The sequence below is a fragment of the Falco biarmicus genome, chromosome 8 (genome assembly GCF_023638135.1).
Source record: "Falco biarmicus isolate bFalBia1 chromosome 8, bFalBia1.pri, whole genome shotgun sequence".
NCBI classification, from domain to species: domain Eukaryota; kingdom Metazoa; phylum Chordata; class Aves; order Falconiformes; family Falconidae; genus Falco; species Falco biarmicus.
Genome location: NC_079295.1, coordinates 11,878,103 through 11,899,772, shown reverse-complemented (window position 1 = coordinate 11,899,772; position 21,670 = coordinate 11,878,103). Strand labels below are relative to the sequence as shown.

At 47.1% G+C, this 21,670-nt stretch overlaps 1 protein-coding gene across 2 annotated transcripts; it reads right to left on the bottom strand.

Annotated features, from left to right (window-relative positions):
- Window positions 1-1,524: 1,524 nt before the first annotated feature.
- On the bottom strand, window positions 1,525-20,260 carry LANCL1 (LanC like glutathione S-transferase 1). Of its 2 annotated transcripts, XM_056349249.1 has the most exons (9): window positions 20,107-20,260; window positions 19,752-19,869; window positions 12,018-12,225; window positions 8,073-8,208; window positions 7,593-7,739; window positions 5,475-5,657; window positions 4,869-5,045; window positions 4,515-4,587; window positions 1,525-3,642 (listed from the first exon to the last, which is right to left on the bottom strand). In XM_056349249.1, exons 1-9 carry the CDS (start codon window positions 20,188-20,190, stop codon window positions 3,566-3,568), a joined length of 1,203 nt encoding a protein of 400 aa, XP_056205224.1. In that variant the 5' UTR covers window positions 20,191-20,260; the 3' UTR covers window positions 1,525-3,565. The 2 variants fall into 2 exon arrangements, with proteins under 2 accessions (XP_056205224.1, XP_056205226.1); XM_056349251.1 differs by lacking the exons at window positions 19,752-19,869; window positions 20,107-20,260 and adding an exon at window positions 12,954-16,186.
- Window positions 20,261-21,670: the final 1,410 nt, after the last annotated feature.

The following is a 21,670-nucleotide window of genomic DNA, read 5'->3' as shown; positions in this document are numbered from 1 at the left end:
GCGCCCCACAGGGTTGCTTCTCTCACAGCTGCTTTTGAGTCATTGCATGTGGGACATGCAACCTGAATTCTCCACCTCACCCAGCTCCAAGCCTGTCAGATGGAGCAACATCCCTGTTAGGGGCAGGAGGCCGAGGTGGGGTTTGTGGAGGCTTTTTCCCTGTCAATACAAGGAGGGCAACTGCCAGGCCGCAGCCAGCAGCCTACTCTGAAGCGGCTTCAAAGTGAAACCCATGTGCATTAAATGATGGCAGTGGTAGTTCGTGAACTGATTTCTCAGATGAGCTGTGTGCCTCGCTGCTAATGCTGTTGGGGCTGAGAACCACTCATGAGGGGGACTTGTTTGGCAACATAGTATTAGCCATGGATTTAGCATTAGTGCTGATTGTAGTTTGTGGGCATTTGAAAAGTTATATGCAAGAATGGGAAATTAAATAAATTGGGCAGAGGCAGCAATAACATATCTGTCCTCTCACACTGTCCCTGTGTCACCTCATTCATAGCTGAGGCTGCTGTCAGTTCTTGAGAGCTGAAACCACAGCAGGCTCTCGGGGGAGATGCACACCTACAGCTGGCGTTTGGTTAACAGCGTGACATTTTTCATCTTACTCATCACACTGGTATACGCAGGAGGTGAACAAAAACCGAGCCACATGGCAATCCATTCAAAACACATTTTTTACTTATTTCTTGGGAGTATAAGGCACTTGATTTTTTAAAAATGGAACACTGTCATGGACAAACATAAACATCACCAAGAACTGTTAAATGTCTACATGTCTGATGAAGTCCCTCTTGTGTAGCTTGTTGAAGCAGTAGTGTTTATTCAGGCTTTGTCTTGCTCCCACTCCCTGCACTTGGCATAAAGATGCATGAAAGTGGGCAGCACCACACCCCCATATGAAAAAGGAAGGGCAACCAGAGACACTCTGCACCATGCTGCTTTCCCATCCCAATTGCTGGACCCCCCTCCCTGACAAACTTTACCACAAACCTCAATAGAAATGGAAATTGTAGAAAACCAAGCTGTACGGGACTCAAGCAGCTTAATTTATGCTTGTGCTGGAGCACAGGATCACCTTTACTCATACCATTCCTGACACTCTGGTCTTAAACACTCTGGTGCTGAACAGTCCCAGCCTGACAGGCAGCCTGTTCCTCCTGCCACTGGGCCAGAGGGATGCTTTTTTGGGAGGATTCACATCTTCTTTCTGGTGGGCAGCAGCGCACACAGGCACATTTTGGTGCAGTTAAGACTAACTTGCAGGACTGTCGTCTCCAATGGAAGCCACAGTGGGGAGGACATGGACTTGGATGGAAACAGCGTTGCCAAAGGATGTCCTGGGAGAAAAGCACGGCCTGTGATGGATTGGAGATGGGGAAAAATGTGAAATACTCTTTTGACACCCAGGGTTGGTGAGAAGTCAGTGAGACCCCAGGAGCCACCGGAGCAGCTGTTGTGGCATCTTGTTCTCTTCAGACATGAATCCTGGTCACAAAGTAGGGGGTAGAAATAACCCAAAGCTTGTTCATTTCAGCATTTTTATTAAACAGTGCTCCACTCTGCAGTTGTACACCAGGCCCTGACAATCCCCTGGGGTGTACGAACCCTGGGGTGTGATGGTGCTGTGACATCAGGCTGCACAAACCATCTCCTTTACAGAAGCAGTGCCCAGGAGAAGCCCAGGCTCAGAGCAACGTCCCTACGCTGCCATCACACCAGCCAAGTGAGGAGGTAAATTACAGCAGGCCTCACGTACTACAGGATCCCACCCCCAAACTGTTTTGATTAGCCAAATCACGCTCTTGGGGCTGTGCTTTCTCCTTTCCAGTCACCTCCCTGTGTTGTTTAGGCCCCATGAACAACAGGGGATGACCACTGCTGAGTCTGCACGAGCTTCTGATGGGGATGCTGGGCCCAAAGTTACTCTGCAATTCAGGCTGTCTTTTGATGAACTTCCAGAAAACATGTGATGGCAACAGGAGGCTGGGCTTTGAGGATCAGGCAGCCTTCCAGGAATGGTTTCTATTCTTTGCTGGAGCAGCCCATCCAGCAGGTTCTTGGAGGTCTGCCTATGCCACTGTGGCGAGGCTGCCTTGCATTCAGGCACCTGTGAGCTAGCTGCATTAGTATGCCAGGTCTGGTTCTCCTGCTTCACCTATCGCTGGTGCAGGAGCATGATGGCTTGGAGCCTGCCGATACTGCCCTGCAGCTGCTTGCCTGCTCTTAAGCGGCCTGAGGCACTCAGCAACTGAGCCCTTAAAAGATGAGAACTCACGTCCACTGTTGTGCAGGCAGAGGAGCTGCCCTCAATCAGCAAAGTGGTACAGCTGCATCAGTAACTATCACTCTGCTCAGAGTTTAGCTCATGCTTAGTGCTAAGGAAGTGTTTTACAGGGTCATGTCCCTAATTGCTGCAAATTAGTATAGCATCAGCTAAGGATGGAAAAGTAGATTACCCCTTGCAAGTATCTGGTCTGCTTGACAGGTCAAAGCTATTTAACCTAGGGCAGATTTTCCAGTTGGGTTGATGTGTGGTTGCATATCAAACTACAACAAGCAGTAACAAGGCAAACAAGTGGCTCAAATTATCAGGTTCAGGAAAGCTTATAAAACAAAGCATGTAAACATCTATATAGGTAATAGGTTAAACACTGACAAAACTCAGTGGAATACATTTCATTTCCCATGCTGCTGCTGGTGGGCCTAGCATCAACTAACACCTATAGTATTCATACACAATTTTAAATAATGACTGCAGAATCAACTTTCAAAGGTAAACAGAAGAGACCACACCAGCAAGCGCGCTTAGCTCACTTCTAGACTGGGGTTTTCCATTAGATCATCAATGGACTTCTGCAAGGTTTAGCATAAGATGGGCAAATAAGCACAAAAGCTAGTGGATTATTTGTCTGTCACTGGAAAAAAAGCACAGAAGAGCTATACATAGCCTTTGTCTTTAAAAAAGACAGGTGAAAATTCAGGGCAAGGCTTTGGTATGTCAGTTCCAGCTGTGCCACTTGCAATCTTGACATTAAAAAAACATATATAAAGACTCCACAGTCCATCACATTTGCTTTGCGTGGAGCAGCGCAGCTACTGAACTGCCTAGTCCCTGGCTGCTCAGAAAGAAAACACTTAAAAGCAACTTGCAGGGCAAGAGTCTCAGTTTTTCATTTTCCAAAGGCAACTAAATTCCTGCAACTATTTGTCAGCACACAAAAAAAAAAAATGGCCAAAGTTACATTAAATAGAAAATTTCTTGCCAGGAAATGGGACACAGAAAACAGCAGAACTCTATAGCCAACAAAATACTGTGCATTTTATCCATGCTCCCACCTTCAGCTCTGTGTTTTTAAGAGACAACAGCAAAATGTGTATTCTGTCTTTTAAATTGAAACAATGCAATGAGATGACTAGAAATATTAGAAAACTCAGCATGCCCTCAGAAGGATGGATTTACATTGTCAGGTGAACAATGATGAGTTTGGAAGAAGGAGAAAACAGCTTCGAACTGTTTTTCCCAGTGCGGAAGGATTCAGGCAGGAAACTGCCAAACTCAGATTTAGAGTTCAAATGCAGGGAATTTCGCCTTGGTTGGCACCAGCAGGTCAGCAAGAAAGTAAATCGTTCCAGCCATTCCTGAGGATAAGAAAAAACACAACGTGCTTCAGAGAGATTCCTTTTGGGCACCTATTTTATCAGTTATCTAGGGGGTGAATGAGTCATGCAGACATAAGCAAGGAAAACGTTTTTCAGAAGCACCTAAATTTCCAAGGTCTGAACCCAGGTTTCCCGAGCAACTTAGGTACTTCAGTGCGGAAAACATTTCAAAGTTGTTCAAATGTTGCAAATCACCTGGGAAAACATGATGGGTCTTCCCCTCCTGCAGCTCCCTCCCTTCTGCTTTACCTGTCCACAGGTTTAATAATCTGAACATTTTTGCAAAACTTTGGACCCAGTGACATGCTGCCTCAGGTCCTCACTGATCTAACTCCCCTTGCTCCTGAAGCAAAGCTAGGGAGATCTATGTTAGCAGATGAAACGGCTCTTTCAGTAATACCTGCTGATGGCAGATTTTGGGGGAGAGCTTAGGAGGAGCCACAAAGTGCCAGAGGAGCCAACAAGGCCTACAAAAGCAGCCATTTGTTCCTCAGTCAACTTTGGAATGGAACTGGTTTTAATCCTTAAAAATGCACAGAAAAGAGACTGAGAAGCCAGGCTACAAATTACCGTAAGGTAGACTTTGGCCTGTACCCATTAAGAATTCCCCTTGAGACCTGTGTGCAGAATCTGTGTGGGAGGCCCAAGAGGACAAGATGCTCCAGCTAAGACATTAGTCTGTGCTACAAAAAGACTACTTATGGAAAAGGGTAAAAAAAGTAGATACAATTTCCTTCCCATCCTCTACACTAAGTTTTGCAAAGACTTCAGTGAAGCATTTATTTTGTTTTCCTTGGTGCTAGATTGGCTCAGATCGAGGAGAAAAACACAAGCCTAGAGATAGAGGTTACCTTCAAAGAGAGAGAATGGTGTGTCTGGAGTCCTGCACCCATGTTGGCCATAGCTTAAACACCACTCTGCAAACTGAGAGGAAAAAAAAATGTTTACATTTTGTTGAGGACAGATCTTAAATAAAATACCACCCTCATACTCACATTATCTCTTGCAGAGCTAAGCTTCTGCAGGGATATTCCTTCTGTACAGGCTGTCAGAAAATGACTGCACTGCTGAAGGACTAGTCTAGTGGAGCTAGTCAGATCTAGCTGCATCTCTGCCACAGTAGAAATTGGGTTTCAAAGGCAAAGCCAGTGACATAAAAGGCAGAAGTGAACAATCCCCTCTCTCTTCCTCACACAGGTACTTACCTTGCAAGCCCTGTACAGGTATTTCATATTCTGCGTGAGGTTGTACAGTGTGAGGAAGCCATAAGCGTTGCCAGCTGTCCCATGGCACAGCCCATAGCCTTTCTTCAGTAACCCATGCTGCCAGATCACTTCTGCACACTGCAAGGCATCATTTAGATACTGCTGCTCCCCAAAGACCTACAGAGACAAGAAATATTCCCCCTTGCTGAGGCAATTTCCTCCACACCAAGGGCATCCCTGTGTGATGGGGAGGCTTGGGTTAATTAGTTTCTCTCCTATGGAAGTCTTAATGCTGTGACTTTGTTGTCTACTTTAAAGGAGAATGTTTTTGATATGATGAATGGGACTGTAGGACCATTACTTCACAGACAACTAGTTGTCACCATCAGTCACCTGCTACAGGACACCCCACACAGCTGATGGGTATTTTCAGAAACAATTTTTAAAAAGACTAATTTCCATACCAGTCAGTGGTCACTGTGGGTGATTTCACTGTAACAAGCCATCCTATTCTCAGGGAGAGAGGGACTCTATTAATAGAGTCTTCTCCATGATGACGTTCCACCTTTAGGGGTCCCCAAAGGGTCTTTGCAAGATTTCTGGTACCTTGTAGGCCTGGACAAGCATGTAGATAACACCTGGTGCCCCATGGCACCAGTGGACGAGTAGGTCTCTGGTGTCATTGATGCATGGAGGGTAATTTCCAGATGTGAACTTTAGTTGGCAGACGTAGTCCACGCTGGGTTTGACTGTGTTGTGCAGTTTTACTTGGCTCACTCCAAGGCCAGGCTAAGAGAGAGAAAGTGTTAAACTGGGGAGAATTACCATTCTGTCTGTCCCTAAGAGGCCCAAGATCTGCCTGAAGGACAGAAACAAACCCAGCTATGACCATGTTCCCTCTTACTCCTTGTCAATAAAGTTATTTCTTTGCTCCAGGCTTTCACACATCACAAACACTCACTTGGCCCCAGGCAGCTCTGTCCTTCAGCAATGACTTATTTCCAGTTATACCCTGGCATCCCCAGAAACAAAGACTGCCCCCAGCATGTCACCTGGCCCTTTAGCAAGAGGGCTTGCTGCTTCTTTTCCTGATAAGTAGGAATAGTTTCAGGTACCCAGAGCTGGAGTGAAGAGATAAACTGTCTAAAATCAGTATTAAGGATGAATACAGGCAATGAGCACCTAGAGCATCTCAGCTCTGACCTGCTGGGCCAGCCGTGCTGGTGGGCTGTGATACTGCTTTTTCACAGATGTTTCTGGGTAATTGCAAGGGGGTCACTTCACCGCTGACCTCAGATGGAAAACAAGGGAGTGGCTTGAGTCCTCTTCCAATGACACTACCTCACATGAAATCTGTGCAGTTCTGATTTCCCATGCCAGACTGCAGCAAGCACTCTCACCTAAGGATCACACTGTTCCCAGGTTGATAACTTGAAAATTAAAAAGCAATGCTTGTGCTGTAAAACCATTAGAGGTAAGAGTCCAATGTTGTCCTCTCCATATCTCCCTTGTTTGCTTCTCCCAAAGCCTTTTGTGCATCATGCCTGGCTGATCCAGGCTCCTTGTACTTCATACTGCAGAGAAGCATGAAGCCCATGCAGTATTTTATGGGATACAACCTCAGCGACTCGGTGCAAATTCAGGCTCACTGCACACCGCTGCCTTCTCTGCTCCCAACTAGCTGTTCTGTATTCCTGGGCAATAATCACCTCACATCCTCCTCTTGCCAAATCTCCTCCCACTTACAAGATACCAACCACCCCTTCCTCTCTGAGTCAAGTAAGAGGGTTATATTCACAGGAACTATGCTTATCTTGTATATGGGATTGAACTTTGAGGGCCCTGAAGGAAAGCTCAAATACTTGAAACCTGGTGGGTTCTTTTCCCCTTGCTGTGACAGCTGGGTCTAATAAAAGATATCACCTTCTTCTATGCTAAAATAATTTGCGTTGCTCAGTGGGTGCCCTTAATGCTTTGAAAAGGCAATGTCATTCATTGCTGCTATTTTTCAGAGCTTAAGCACTGTACATTTATGCACAAAGTGACCCACATAGGGAAATCACCACCCTCATTTGAGCTGGGGAAGGGAATATTGCCAGAGTTCCAGCAAGTTGTGCAAAGCTGTGAGAAAGACAGCATCAAAGCAAAGCGGCACTGCAGCTCCCAACTTCTCGTCTTGCCATGCCTTCTTCAGGCACTGCAGAACTCAGCTGCTTTATCAAAGTAAAAAGTCCCACCTCTTTCACCTTTAGATACAGGCCCTGATTTGGAAACAAAGCATTTCCCGCCTTCCTACTATGAACAAAATCTCTTTCACTATGATTTTCTTACAAAGATTCTCAATTTGTAATGGTCTGGGATTGCTCCAAGTAACCACCTCAAAAAATGCAGGCAGCCCGCAGACACCATCAAATGGGAATACTTCACAAGCAATTAATACAAGAGGGGGAAGCTCAAACCCAGCTGTCCTACAGGTCTCCATTATGTGAAACTGCTGGTATAATGCAGGTCACACTTCTCTACAGATCTCCATGGAGGTGGGAATTTCAATCTCGCACACTTGGAGAAAACCTTTAGAAGTGGAGATGCATGATCACCCACAGAAGTCAATCAGACAAGGGACCTTACCAGCCTGTCATCACCAAGAGCCAACTCAAATGCTCCTCCTTGTTCAAAGAAATGTGAAACAGCTGCTAAAGGTCCATCCCCTCCAGTGCCTCTTACCTGCATGAGATAGTAGTAAATCCCAGCCAAACCATGGGCTGCCCCTACATAGTACTCCTGGTACCACTCATACATCAGCGGGCTCTTTGCTGTGAAGTTCCTCCTTTTGGCCAAGCTCTCTCCTGAGGCTACAACTGCTTCACAGACCTATGGATGGGAACAGATGTGGGTGAAGGAAATGCTGCTGTATTGGACATAGCACAGTGAGTATCCTGACACAGATCAGAAGAGTTGTTTTTCTGCCCAAGCATAGAGAAGAGTGTGGGTGAGGGAGTGAAATGTATGCCAGGTCAGTACTGCCTATGGATTTGTATGTGTGGTGGGTGGGCATGTGGTGCTTTGTCCATTTGGAAGAAGAGCAGCAGGCATACCATGATGCATTTTCTCCCTTCCAGAGTTCTCTACATCTTGCATTGATTTTTACCTGCAGATGAGCTGCATGGGAAGAGACAGTTAACAAATCAACAGAAGCCACAGTACCTGCTGAATGTGACTTTGAGGGATCTTTTCCTCTCCAAAGTGCTTGTTCACAAATATTAGCGCATAGAGATAGCCTACGCGCCCGTACAGCAGTTCATCTGGAACTCGTGGGTCAAGCTTGTGTAGATGGAGCAAACTACAAAGAAAAATTCACATGGGGAAGATTAGAGGACACTCAAAGCCATCTAACCAAGTAGTGAGACTGGAGCTCAGAAACATGGTTGGTCCCTTCATGCTGCCTGTGCCCTGGGAGATGTCAGGCCAGTCTGGTTCTCAGCCTTCCAGCTACACCAAGTGCAGAATTCCTCCTTCCCCTCTGTTGTTTTTTTTTTTTTTGGCTTATTGCTTTAGTCTGCTCAGCTCTTTACAATGCAGTCATACTATGTGCTTGTTCTTTAAAACATCAGCTCCAGGAAAGCTACTTGCAGGGAAACGTGGACTATAGGAAATGGTCAGCATAAAGTTGTTCAAGCAATGCTAGAAAGTCAAACTAGGGCTGATGGTATGTGGAAGAATCTCACCCCTTGCGCTTGGAAGTCCTGATAGAAAAGCCCCTTTCTCTCCACGCCTGAGAGGGGCACTCTGTCAGTGGAAAAAGAGGGGCCTCTATGAACTAAAAATCTAGGTAAGAGGTGGGGATAAGCAGCTGAAAATATTGTTTAACATCAAGCCTCTGTGGCACATACAAGACATCTTTTCTAGGGTTGAGCAGTAGTGAGAACAGCTCAGCAGTGTGTGCTGTGGGCTGGCTGTGGTGCGACCCCACACTGAGGACAGCTTGGCTGGCACTAGGCTTTAGCCCGTATGTGCAGAGCAAGAGGTCTGCTGGACTCAGATACTTTGCCATTTTTCTATTATCATGTTGCAAAGTTGGTGATATTCCTGTAGCACTAACAGAGACTGACAGCTCTTCACACTGGTGTTTTGTAGCCCAGCTCACTCTTAATATGATTTTTCCTTCGTTTTGCCTCTCACCACACTTCCAGCAAGGCTGGATGTCCTTCCCTGTCAGAGCAGCAGGCAGGGATGTGACTAGTTTTGGGTTTATTTTTCTGTTCACCCCTGAGATGACAATCGGAAAAATGCCATCACTTTTAAAATACTAGCATAAGTGTCTTCACGGCTGTTCCCTCAGCCATTTCCTGCTGTGGCTGCAACAGGGGTAGGGCCGAGAAACTACCAGGAGAGCTGTGTGTGTGCGCAGGGCTTCCCTGTCACAGCAGTGTGAGGAGCAGAAAATGTGTCTTGGCAGCCTCTGCTCCTAGGCAGAACAATGTGTTGCACAGGAAAGAACCAAATGTCCACAGTACCCTCAGAGCAGAGAAAGGATGCTGGGCTGTTGACTCCCTTTGGCACTGGACTCAAAGTGAGCAGGGTTATTGAAGTAGAAAGGAAAGAGCAGTGTCTCAAGGTGGACTGGCCCCAGGCCTCATGTACCACTCCAGATGCGCATTGCTCCATGGGGGAGACTTCTCACAGATTAAACCCAAGAGACAGACTTTACATCCAAGACTAGGCATAAGTGCAGGTCCCTCTCAGTTGTGTGAGCTGAAAGCAAAGCCCTGCTGTCTCCTCATGTCCCCTGTCCCCAAGTCCAAGGAAGGCAGATAGAGAGGAGGGTTTCCAAGGAAGAAAACAGTGTTTTGACAGATGGACTGGCCAGAAGCACGCTGGCCAGAAGAGATGCTGGCTGGTGATGTTGTTTGGCTCTGAGATGTCAGGGAAATGTCAGGTGCAATAGAAGGAATGGGTGGGTGGATAAATAGTAATACCCATAGCAGGGATTTTCTGAGGTCTGGATGTGAAACCTTCTTTTCATGGGGAAATCCAGAGCAGCTGGAGCTACTGTTCTTGCTCCTTACACATTGTTGTGTCTACCTCTAGCTGCTTTCCCAGCCAGGATAATCAGGGGAGGAAGCCTGGCAGCAGTTTCTATTGTTTCTGAAATGTGGGGCAGGGCTGCATGGCGTGCATGCAGCAAGAGATGCCGGGGATACTGCTGGACTGATTGCATGCAGAATGCATTTCTTGGGTGTAAGGGGGTAAATACAGGTCCCTGAAAGGAAGAGCCACTCCTGCTCACATATCAGCCTATTACCTCAACTCTCAAAAATCAGTAGTTTCTGGACAGAAGGGAAGTGAGACAGCTGTAGAGCAAGATGTGAGTTTTGTATGCTACTGGCTCTAAAAGCAAATCTTTGACCTTCTGAATTGGTGGGAGATGGCGGTGAAAAGAGGACTCCTGGAACACAGCTCAGATTTTCACAGGCTCTTGGAAAATGGGACGCCCTGAAACATTAGTCTCTCCAGAGCATAAAAGCACATTTGTTGGTCATTAACTCATTTAGGCAAGAGCAAGGAGGTAAGAAAACACAAGGTTCTGTCTCTTCCACTGCAGGTAAAAACTGGCTGATGGATTCCCTCCTCGGGCTCAGTAAAGATGAGGTGCTTTAAAAGACTGAGAACAAAATGGAGAGGCCCTCCTTCTCCACAGCTGCAACAGAAGTGCACTCTCTATGCACTTGCACTGCATAAATTAGCAACTGGTCTGTAACTAAACAGCATATGCAAAACCCACTTAGGAGTTTTATTAAGGGAACTATTTCTTAAAGAAATACTCTCTTTTTAAAGGTAGCATGGTCAGGCTAACTGCTCTGGGAATTAGTGGCAAAGTAAGGATGTAACTGTTTCTTCGAGAAAGCCACATTTTTCTTTTTTCCTCCTCTCAGATGTATGAGGAAACCAATTTCCACGGCTCTGCCTTTATTATGCCATTAGATGGCAGTGCAGAATTAATAATGAGTTCCCATTCTGCCACAAAACTGTAGGCAGAACAGAAGGGATACGGGGAGGAGAGATCTACAGCAAGAAAACATTAATTAGGGTTTTTTCACAACTCGGGGCTTATGCATTGACCACAACTGGCCTGTAATGTTTGATAGATTAGTTCCCTTTTTGTTAGCAAATACATTACTCGTAGTGAGATTCACCACTCTGATACAGTATTAAGCAAAACCTAAACGACAGATTATTTAAAAAATAAAGAAGAGAGTTCTGTCCTCAGACTGACTTTATCCACATAAACCAGAAGCTATTCTTAGTTACAGGAGTGGGAACTTGCTGTCCAAACCATACAGGCACCTCTGATTCCCACCCGTGGCTTTTTAAATTGAAATTATGCATCACTTGCTCGGCTGCTTAAAGGCACTTAGTGTTGTTTTGAAATGCGAGGGGTTTTGTCTTGCTTTTGTGCTGACCGTAAGTAAATGGAAACTCTTTACAGGACTTTCTCACCTTCTCAAAACTGATTTCCCTTAAGCAACAAAAGCTTGCAACTGCATCTCCTCCTTCCTCTGCCACATGCTGATCTGACTGTAGGACTGCTTGTCTGTGCTTTTCTGAAGTACCCAACAAAAATACATTTGGAAACAGTTGAGGAAAGGCAGGAAATGGAACTAAATGAATCATAACCAGCTGCATTCAGCAGTTGAAAGGGATGCTTTCCATCTTAGGTTTAAGTCAAGGTCAACTAATAAATAGCAAGTGAAAGCAAGTTACAAAATTAATCTAATAACCCTACCACATTTCTCCTTTTCATCAAAATGGCTGTAAAGCTAAATTTAAGGGTTCCGAAAAAATACCAAACCTCACCTGGTTTGTTTGTCTTTTTTTTTTTTTTTTTCTTCTTTCTGTGCTTACTGGAATTTTTAAGATGGCAATACCAGCTGAACAATATCCTTGCTCTGCAGGCTGACAGGCAAGTGTGTTTGTCTTTGAGCTAGCTCTTTCACCAAGTTTGTGCTGGCTCACTAAGTTACTGGCTTCTCTCTCAGATAAGACTGCAACAAAATGTATTCAGGCTTGGTGGAGAGTGCCCGCTACAAGCCCAAACCAGCTTTATGAGCAAGAGGAACTTCAAGTCACAGGCATAACCAAGCGTTTTACCGAGTGATGCAGTCTTCTGATTGCTTCTGGTTCTGCAGTTTGTGGTAGACAACAGCAGCCACTGCCAGGGGCCCAGCATCTCCACACAAGAAAGTGATGGATCGTTTTGTCAGACAGCTCAGGCTTTTCTTCACGTACTCGTGGGCCACCTGAAGGTAGGCTGGGTCTCCATACACATCATGCAAGTGCAAATACAGCAAAGCAATGCCTGCAAAAGGAACATAAAGGTTGCACCCACCAGAAAAGTTTACCCATTCCACTATGTGCCCTGCCTATTTTAACAAACTTAAAAGCCTGTCCTTCAGCCTCATCTAGAGCATAAGCCTTCTAGACAGACTTCTTGGTCACATCCAGGAGCATAACCCACAGCCTCTTTTCCTGCTTTGTGACCTTGTTGTACCTGATGCTGCTCATGAGTGGACTGCAGATCAAGACAAACAGCATTGTCTGATCCAGGAGGTCCTGGAGGACAGCAGAGCTTCTGATACACAGGTTACATACAGTTTTAGTAGCAAGGAGCAAAAGATGAAACATAGGCAAACCCACCTAAATCTATCAGCTGTACCTGGGACTGTTGCTAAACAGTGGAAGAAAAAAGAAATCATCTTTGAGCAAGATGGTACTTGCAGCAGAGCAGCACTGAGTTGTTGCCCTATCTCAATTATTTTTTCTCATGCCAGGAAGTAAAGGGCTGGATCACTTAGCTTGGATTGGATATCTTAGAAAGTGACACATGATCAGCACTGAGAAGCAGCAACCTTAAGACATTCTACTTGGCTTCCCCCCAACCCCACCCGTGCCCCCAGGGGAAGCACCAGCAAGGTTCTTACAGCTCCCTGGACACCGGTGCATCCTAGAAAAGAAAAGGGCTGCCTTACTCTCCTCTGCAGCACATCATTCATGATATGAGCCCTTGTCCAAAACAGAAAGAGCTACCTTGCATGCTGAAAAAGGCTGCATGGTCTTCCCTGGAGATTTTCAATTGGCTGGCCAGCTACAGAAGCAACTCCACTACTGAGAAGTCACATCAATTGCTGTCCTTTGCCTCTGCCCTGTCTTCATCCAGGTCTTGGAAGCTTTTAGTAGGTAACTGAAGAGTCCTCAGTAAGGCTGTGTCTGAAAGATCTGCCACATTTGAACTGTCCTTCTGATCTGGAAGGCATCCTCAAACATGCACTGAAGAAAGGTACTGGCCTATATCACTTTGAGAAAAGCTTATTTCTCCCCTTAACAGTAACCATTTCTAAGAGGACTGAGGTCCTGCTTTTAAGCCTAAATTAATTAAGCCAATCTCTGCAGGTTTTGATGTGGTAAGGTGAAGGGAGACAAGCATGCTGCAAAATCCCTTTCCATGATACTGAGGACAATTTTAAATTTAGATCATTTTCTCATTTTGCATGGGTAAGCTCCAAAGCTTCGCACTACAGACAATTCTATTCTGTGTGTCTATTACGGGCAAATTTCCATTTCCTGCTGAAGCTAATAACCTTGTCCTCTCTCTAAGCAGTTCAGCGTTAGTATTTCCAGAGAAAGCTCAGATGTACGGTGTCATTGCTCAAGTCTATGAGGATGTGGAGATGAAGCCCTTCTTTAAAGGGGAACCCTCCTCTTCCAGCTAGCAAATGTCAAGTGATTCTCCTTGATTTATTCAGCAACTAACACAGCTTCTAGCCTTTAATAGGCCTGATAGCTGTTTGAGCACAACTTGCACTCTTGACTTACCTGCTTTAATACATAACTTTTTGCTTTGTAAGTAGCTTCTATTCCCACTGCCATCATACCACCCTAATTATGTATGTAACTACCTTGCTGAGACCACTGCTAGAATTGAATTCTTAGAAAGTAAATGTTTCAGCATCATTTTCCTCTGACTTCTTTGCCTCTCCTCTTTTAAAACATTTCTTGCCCCCTTTCCTCCCAGGCCCAAGCATCTTTGGAAAAGACTTCAAAAAACCACTGACCTACATACACTGAAGGATGGAAGGGATAAGCTGCTTCCCCAAGTCATTCATTTCTCCTTTAAAACCCAAAGGCCTTAAAAAATGAATCTAAAGCCAGTTTTCTCAACTCATTCCTCAAGGAATTCATACACCCAAGCCGATCAGAAGGGCACAATGCAGTGCTGCCTTTAGCCCACTGCTTGCTCCGTTGCTATCTGTGAGCCTAAAAGTAAGGAAGGCCAGCAAAGGAGGGCATATCCATGCATAAAGAGGCAATGTTTACAGATGTATGCAGAGGGATACAAAACACAGTCACCAGGGTGGGGAATAGCCTATACTGACCTGTGTGCCTAGATGTAGGCAGCATATTTCAGAGGCAGTGCAGTTGGGAGACAAGAGAGTTCCATCTGAAGAACCTGGCTCAGCTACGCAGTGTTGCTCTCCAGAAGCTATTCCACAGCTCTGCCTTGCTCCCTTTCCAATAATACCTTCCCCACCCCAACTGACGAGGTAGGGTTTGCCAGCTGACTGGTTGTTTGTTTGGCATGCTTCAAGTGCTATACAAACACAGCATCATCAGTTAAATGGGTCTAGGTAAGCAGTGGATCTGCTCCATTTCTGTGTGCCCTGGAGGTCCGTGTTCAGTGTCCCAGTTGGAAATGTGACCTTTTTTTTGTGACCTCGGAGACTCCTGATTGTTTCCAGCAGAACTGCCATGCAGCAGCTGCCTGTGGCCTGCTATTGCCAAAGATGTATGGGCTTTATTCTGTTTACTGATTGCTACTGGACTGACTTTGTTGTGGTTTCTTCGATTTTTTTTGCTTCTTGCACTGTTGAGACCTACTGCATAGCCACATGTGATGGAGGATGCATCAGATGTCATTTGGTGCAGGACAACAGTGAACCCGTGCTACTGACAGCGTATCTTTTAGCAGGGCTCTGATGACTGAAACTGTAACCTCTAGTGCGTAGGAAGCCAATACGCTGGAGTGTTAATGCCTGAGATGCTTGCTCACTGCAGGAAACCAGGAGGCAAAAATAAATTCTGCTTGTCTCTCACAAAGCCTGTTAATTTCACATCTTCAGCAGGACACTAAACACCACCTCTCTTCTTGCTGTCTTTTATGAGCAGTATTGTAGATGCAGAGGGGTACTGTGCATTAGAGATTTCTTTTGAGTGGGGCAGAGGAGACTTAAACGTACAGAGTAGAAAATGGAATTGTTTGCACCAGCTGTACCAGTTGGCTAGTGCTGATGGCCCTGATTTTAGCAACCATTGCTTTCAACAGAGCAGACATCACTGGAGATACCAAAGAAGTTCCTGCTCAAGAGCTAAAGCACTGCAGCAGGCTGAGGGAATCTCTCATCCATATGACCATTCTGTTGATCAAAGAGAAGTAAAGCTGTGCCTCACCTACCCTGCAAGTTTAACCTTGCTCTTTTGTGTTGGATTGCACTACCACTGCAAACAATTCTGCTGGTGGGAGAACAGCAGTAGTGAGACAAAGCTTCCCCTTCACACTGAATAGAGTGGATAACATTGAGAGGAAGCGTGGCTTGGTGTCAGCTCCCTGCAGTCCCCTCGCTGCCAGCAGCAGCACGGATGTCCATCAGATTGTTCTGAACACACCTCCTTGTCCACCAGGGGCTGAGCTGAAACGTGGTCCTTTCACACGGGACACTAGGTTGCCACATGAGGAGATTTCTTGACCTAATTTGGACCAGTTCCAAACCTACCATCTACAGTAATAAACAGCTCAGAGTTCTTGTGCTGACCCAGGGAAGTCAGCCAGCACCCTCAAAGCAGAATGTCAACACAGAAGAAAGAAGTGGAAACTGGTCTCTGCACATAGTTATGAAGCCTGATGGTTTCTGCTGAGAAAACTGATGTCACTCGTAATGAGTCAGGCATAGGGTAAAAGTTACAGAGGGGGTGGCATAGCTCTACTGCCCAGCTCAAAGGATATAAGCATCTTTTCTGGTGCAGATGCATGGATGTTATCTTGTGCTCAGAAGTCATGCCAAAGCCATGCTGAATGGGACAGCGAGACACCGCCTCTGGAGGGCTGTATCATGCCACGTTCAGAATTGTCTGGGCAGCTGCAGGTGCATTTTACTACAGCTTACTGCTTGCCTTCCTAGCGCATTGTGGGACACTGGGCATTTCTCAGGATGCCTCAGCTTTTTCAGCCTTAAAACCTGGGTAACAACACTTCTTTTGTAAAACTTTTTACAGAAGAAGATTCCCTTGCACCCCCCACCCCCCAAAAAAAACCCCAACCCACCACCAGTCCAGTCCAAACTAAACCAACCCATTACCTACCGCATCACAGAACTGTGCAACAGACTAGGTTAGAAGAGATCTGTGGAAGTGATCTGATCCAAACATCTGAAAGTAAGGCCAGCTTCAATTTTACATCCCATCGCTCTCTGAACCTTGTCCAGTCAAATAGTGACTATCTCCAAGAATGGAGATTTCACACTACTCACCAAGCACTTGGCAGGAATGTGGTTTATGCGTGTGATACAAGGCACTCTATTCTCTCATCAAACGCAGCCTCACTGCCTCTTATTCTGTAGGGATTATTTTGTTTTTCTGAACCAAACTCTTAAGAGGATGCAAGTTCTCTGGGTTCTGAGGTTAAAACTAAGATACTGCGCTAAAGTGAATGAAAGGTGTTTTTCTAGAAGCCTTCCTGAACTGGTACGGTCAGAATTTCTATCCATTATTAAATGACTTTTCTTTCCTCTGGTGTATCTTTTGAAGAGTCCTTTCAAAAGGCAACTCAGCCCAGCTCCTCATCTCCACTTGCCAACAGGCCAGCCAAAAGCCACAGGTGGGGCAGGCCAGCTGGACTCACTGGTCTGTTTCAGAGGCCCTGAAGCTCTGAAAGCCATGACTATGACATTGCTAAAGAAGGGAATGCTTGCATGGGAAGCAAATTCCAGAGGCACTGCTGTAACACAGAAGAAGGGGAATCTCTTCCGTTTCAGGTGGCAGATCACCTCATTGTCTGGGAAGGACACAACAGTGCAGCACGCACCAGACACGGGAGCTTCCTAGCCTCTGCAGTCAGCTAAGAGGTTACAGGAGTGACATCAGTCTCCTTCCATTGGAACCTTCCATCCCCTTTCCATCATCTGTGCTCCCAGTCGTGGCAGTCATTGGAGCAAGGCCTCCTACGCTAAGAAATACCACCACACCTGTATATACTCTTCAGCACCCTCATGAAAATCTATTTGAAAACAGATGAGGCAGTTGTACTTCTGCCAGGATTTGAACTGCTACTGACTCAGAATTAGCTTACGGCAGTTTACATTCCCTCAGTCAACACTCAGATACCAGCGAAACCGATTAAGACCACAAAAGCTCTTACTGCACTCTAGCTATAAAAGACAAAACAGAATACCACAGCCAAGCCTGGTTTATACCCAGGCATGCACCAGGCGTTGCCTACAGGGCCCTGATCTCTATGGGGAACTTAATGAAACTGTAACAAACTGATTGAAATGTGTTTTGAGGGCGTTCAGCCATTCACTGGGTAATCTTGATCCAAAGTGTGTTTTCACTGCCTCTGAGCTGAAAACAGAAGTCCTTCCCTCCCTCTGCTCCAACTTCAAGTGCCAAGAAGCCATGGCTTCGCTGGCACACATGCAGGCTGAGGGAACAGGGCTCTGTCAAGTGTGTTGGGAAGGCAACAGGCACCGAAGTAAAATGCCAGCATATGCTGTGTATTACTGGGTGTAATGTAGTACACTCTAATATGTTACATTTCACGCAGAGTTTGTGCTAAGAGAGCCGTATTTCAAATCTCTCTCATTAGTGGCCACAAGAGTGTGGGTTCATTTCAGACTGCTGGGCAATGATTTACATGAGAAGATACTCAACAAGCCTTTCCTACATAAGCAATTACAGGAAAAAGCTGCTGTCTTGGCCCAATTAATTTCATCTCTGGAAACCAGTACTGAATAAATTAATATAGCTAGGATTAGAAAAGAAGGGAGGGTGACAAAGATACAGCGTAGTATCTGCAAACTTTACTTCGCAGGCTGTGACCTGTGGGAAATCTGTCCATGGTTTTTTTGCTAATCCCATTAGCCAAGGCAACAAAGTTGTGTGCCCAATAAGGAATGATCTGTGGGCAGAAAAAAAGAAGAATCCCTCTTAAGAAACTCCCTTCCAAATAAAACTGAGCTGAAATCCTACCAGAGCTCTCAACCATTGTTGCACAACTGCAGTCACTTTCCAACATGATGGTCCTCAAGGCCACCCTAAGGAAAGGAATATGGCCTCTGGGGAAAGGTGTTTACGTTCTCCCCGCAGAATTTCAGAGTATTCCCAATATCAGCTAATTTTTATCTCCTGAATTATTCTGGCCAGAGGTTGACTGCCATCATGCCAAGTAGCACCCTCATGACTGAAGACCATCTTTATGTATGGAGTGCTTTTCATCTGAGGGGACCTCAGCAGGGTCACACAGGCTGGAAGACTAAACCTGTCTCCCAAGGTGAAATCAGCCAGCACTGAACCAAAATGCATAAATTCACAGGCAGGAGCAGCAGAGTGCTGCCAGGCAGCAACTGATAAAATCAATGCTCTCCCACGCTGGAATTTAATACTGGCATCCTACCATTTCACAGGAACTGCTCTAGAGCACTCTCAGTGCCTGTCTATGCCTGTCTACGTTACTAAAATTTTTAAGCAGGCATTTTTGTCATTGCTGTCATCAAGCTGCAACGTTAGTTCAGCACCAATGCAAATGAACACCATTTTCCCAAGCAAGTTCCACAGCATCCAAGTGCAAGCCAGCCACACCCAGATTATAATGTAGAAAACTGCCATTTAGGATTGCAGTGTACTGTCCCCCCTCCCAAAACCCCGCGGAGCAATGAAACATCTTGCAGCAAGCATGAGGTTAATCACAACTACCCCAGGGTCCCTCCCTAGAGCCTGGCACAGCGCAGAAGGCAGAAAAGCTGACAAAGCATGCAGCAGTAGCCAAGGATGAAGTGGCAGAGAAAGGTGTGTCCTCCCTGGCTCCAGTGGGAAAAAATAGGAGGCAGAAGGTCGGGCACACTCTCAAGGAAGGAAAACCAGGTTGAAAATGCAGCACAAGAGAAAGACAAGCTCCTGGAAGCTTTGCACACAAGAGTTAGTGTGAGGAAGGTTTTCATCCTTCGTAATACTCACATTTGCATTTCTGCTCCTTCCAGCAGATACGGGAGCAGAACTAGCCCTGGCTAAGTGGAGGGGCACTACCTGGGGAACAGGAATGGAGCAACCTGCCAATCAGACAATGTCGTAAGATAAAACTCGGCCCAAACAGAAAAGACAGACATTATCTCAGGCCATAAGCTCACCGCTGCCATATGCAAGGTCTTTTTGCGGGTAAATGACCTATCTCAAGTATCTGCCTACTTCACAAAGCACTGGTTTACTTGTCGCCATCCCCACTACAGCCAGATTTGGAGCCAGTCCCTTCGAAGGCTCCCGTGTTTGCTCTCAAGCAGGTGACGGCTTGGCATAAGTCTGGGACTGTCAACCAAGAGAAGCCCCAGCTGTGCCCTGCAACACTAAAGTCTTCCCTCTGCAGCTCGAAACCTCCAAAACCACAGTCCTGAGAAAGACAGCCCTTTAATGGATTAAAACAGCCAGAAGAAGCACTGTTCTTGACACAAGTCTAACATGATCGTTCAAACACCGCAACAAACCAACAGTCTGCCTCGGCCTGACCTAGAAGTGGGCTCCAGAGAGCTCCTGCCCCATCTGACGCAGCCCAAGCAGGTGCCCTACCTGCCCAGCCGGTGTACGCGGTGCAGTCGTGCGGGTCGGCAGACTTGAGGCCCCTCTCCATCTGCTGCAGCAGCTCTCTGATTTTGTTATTCAGCCGCTGTGTGAATTCAGGGGTCAGCTGTGGAGAAAAAAACCCCCACCACTAAAAGTGAAGGCCACACCGGGAGGCGGATGGGGTTTTGGTAAGCTGGAGCTACCTGGAGGGCGCGTAACTAGGGCACCGGGTGGTTTTAAACCTGGCAGGTCCCCGCTGGAAACCCTCGGGTACCTCAGGGCCGGGCTGGGCCCCTGCTGCCCAGCTGGGGCCGGGAAGGGCCCGCTCCCGCCCCGGCTGCCTCACCCCGGCCCCGCTCACCCTCCCGGCGGTGTCGAAGTAGCCGGTGGCCAAGGACTTGTCATAGTCCGCGTAGGGGTTAGGAAGGGCCCGCTGCGCCATCATGGTGCCGCCGTGCCCGCTCCGCCGCGCTCCGCTCCGCTGGGCCGCGGCCCGGCCCGCCCCGCCCCGGAAGGGAGCGGGCGCTGCTGTCGGTCCCGCCGTTCTCGGCGCTGAGGCGGCGCCTCGCGGCTCCGTGGGGAGTGCGGAGCCTCTCGGGGTTAAGGACCCCTTGCAGCTGGCTCTGGCGGGCTCCCCGGGGGTTAGAGGCTCTGTTCGGCTGGCCCTGGGGGATTTGGGGGGCGCTTCAGCGTTTAGGGGCCCCTTGCAGCTGGCCTTGTGGGGTTTAGGGATTGGTTTGGGTTTTTTTGCTGACTCTGTGGGGCTTAGGGAGCCCTGCAGAGTTTGGGGTCCCCCTGGCAGCTGGCCCTGTGGGGTTTAGAGGACCCTGTGGTGTTTGGGGGCCCATTGCAGCTGACCCTGTGGGGTTTAGGGGCCCCATGTAGCTGCTCTGTGGGGTTTAGGGAGCCCTGTGCCATTTAGGGGCCCCTTACAGCTGGCCCTGTGGTGTTTAGGGGCAGTTGGGCTTGGCTGGCTGTGTGGGACTTGAAGGCCGTTGGGGGGCTGGGGCTCCTTGCAGCCGGCCCTGGGGATTTTGAGGTCTTGTGGGGATGGGTACCATGTGGTTGTGGTGGCAGAGGGTCAGTCCAAGGAGCATATATTGAGTTCTGCTCCCCTCCAGCAGCTCAGTTTAGGGCTGGGCCTGGATGAGGGATGGGGTGTCTTCCTTGCTGTCCCTTGCTGAGCTGCTGCATCTCACCTGTGCTGGCTAAGCCAGGTCTTCCTTGTGAATGTAGGGTAGGTCCCTATGACTCATAGGCCTGAGCAGTGCTTTCCACAGCTGCATAGCATTTGGGATGTTGTACTGGTGTTGGGCGTCTCCCTGCAGTCATCTTCTAGCCGTGTACCCCGCGCAGCCAGCCGTGTACAGTGTACCTTTGGCAACAGGATAGCATTCATTGGATTAAGTTGTCCTCGTGCTGTATGTCTGAATCCAGGCCTTCTTGCCTTTCTGCCTGCTATAACACTGTGCTCGGCTCCCCTTTTCCTGACCCAGTAGGCCTGAGAAGGATTGTGACATCCCTGCCTGGAGTCTGGCTCACTGAAGTCCATGACAGGCACAGCTTTGGGGCTCCCCAGCACTTCTAGCTCTGCAGGCTTGCCCGTGTGTCTCTCGGGGAACTGCAAATGAATGTGTCTGAGCTTGAAGCTCTTGGTGGCTTGTAGAGGTCTAAATGCAGTGGCACTGCCCCTTGCAGGAGCCAAATCCATCTGGGTGGGTTCAGGGGAAACAGCAGATCATAAGAATTTACCTTTCGGTGGTGATCATTAGGTCACTGTATTCATGCTTGGGACAGTCGTGTTATCTAAGGGATTCTGGTTTTCTGTCCATGTGTCCATTCTTTATTACAATCTGTAAAATCAGAGCTCAAAGAAAAGAAAAAAAAAAAGTTATTGCAGGAGATGGGGAGCAACAAGCAGAAAA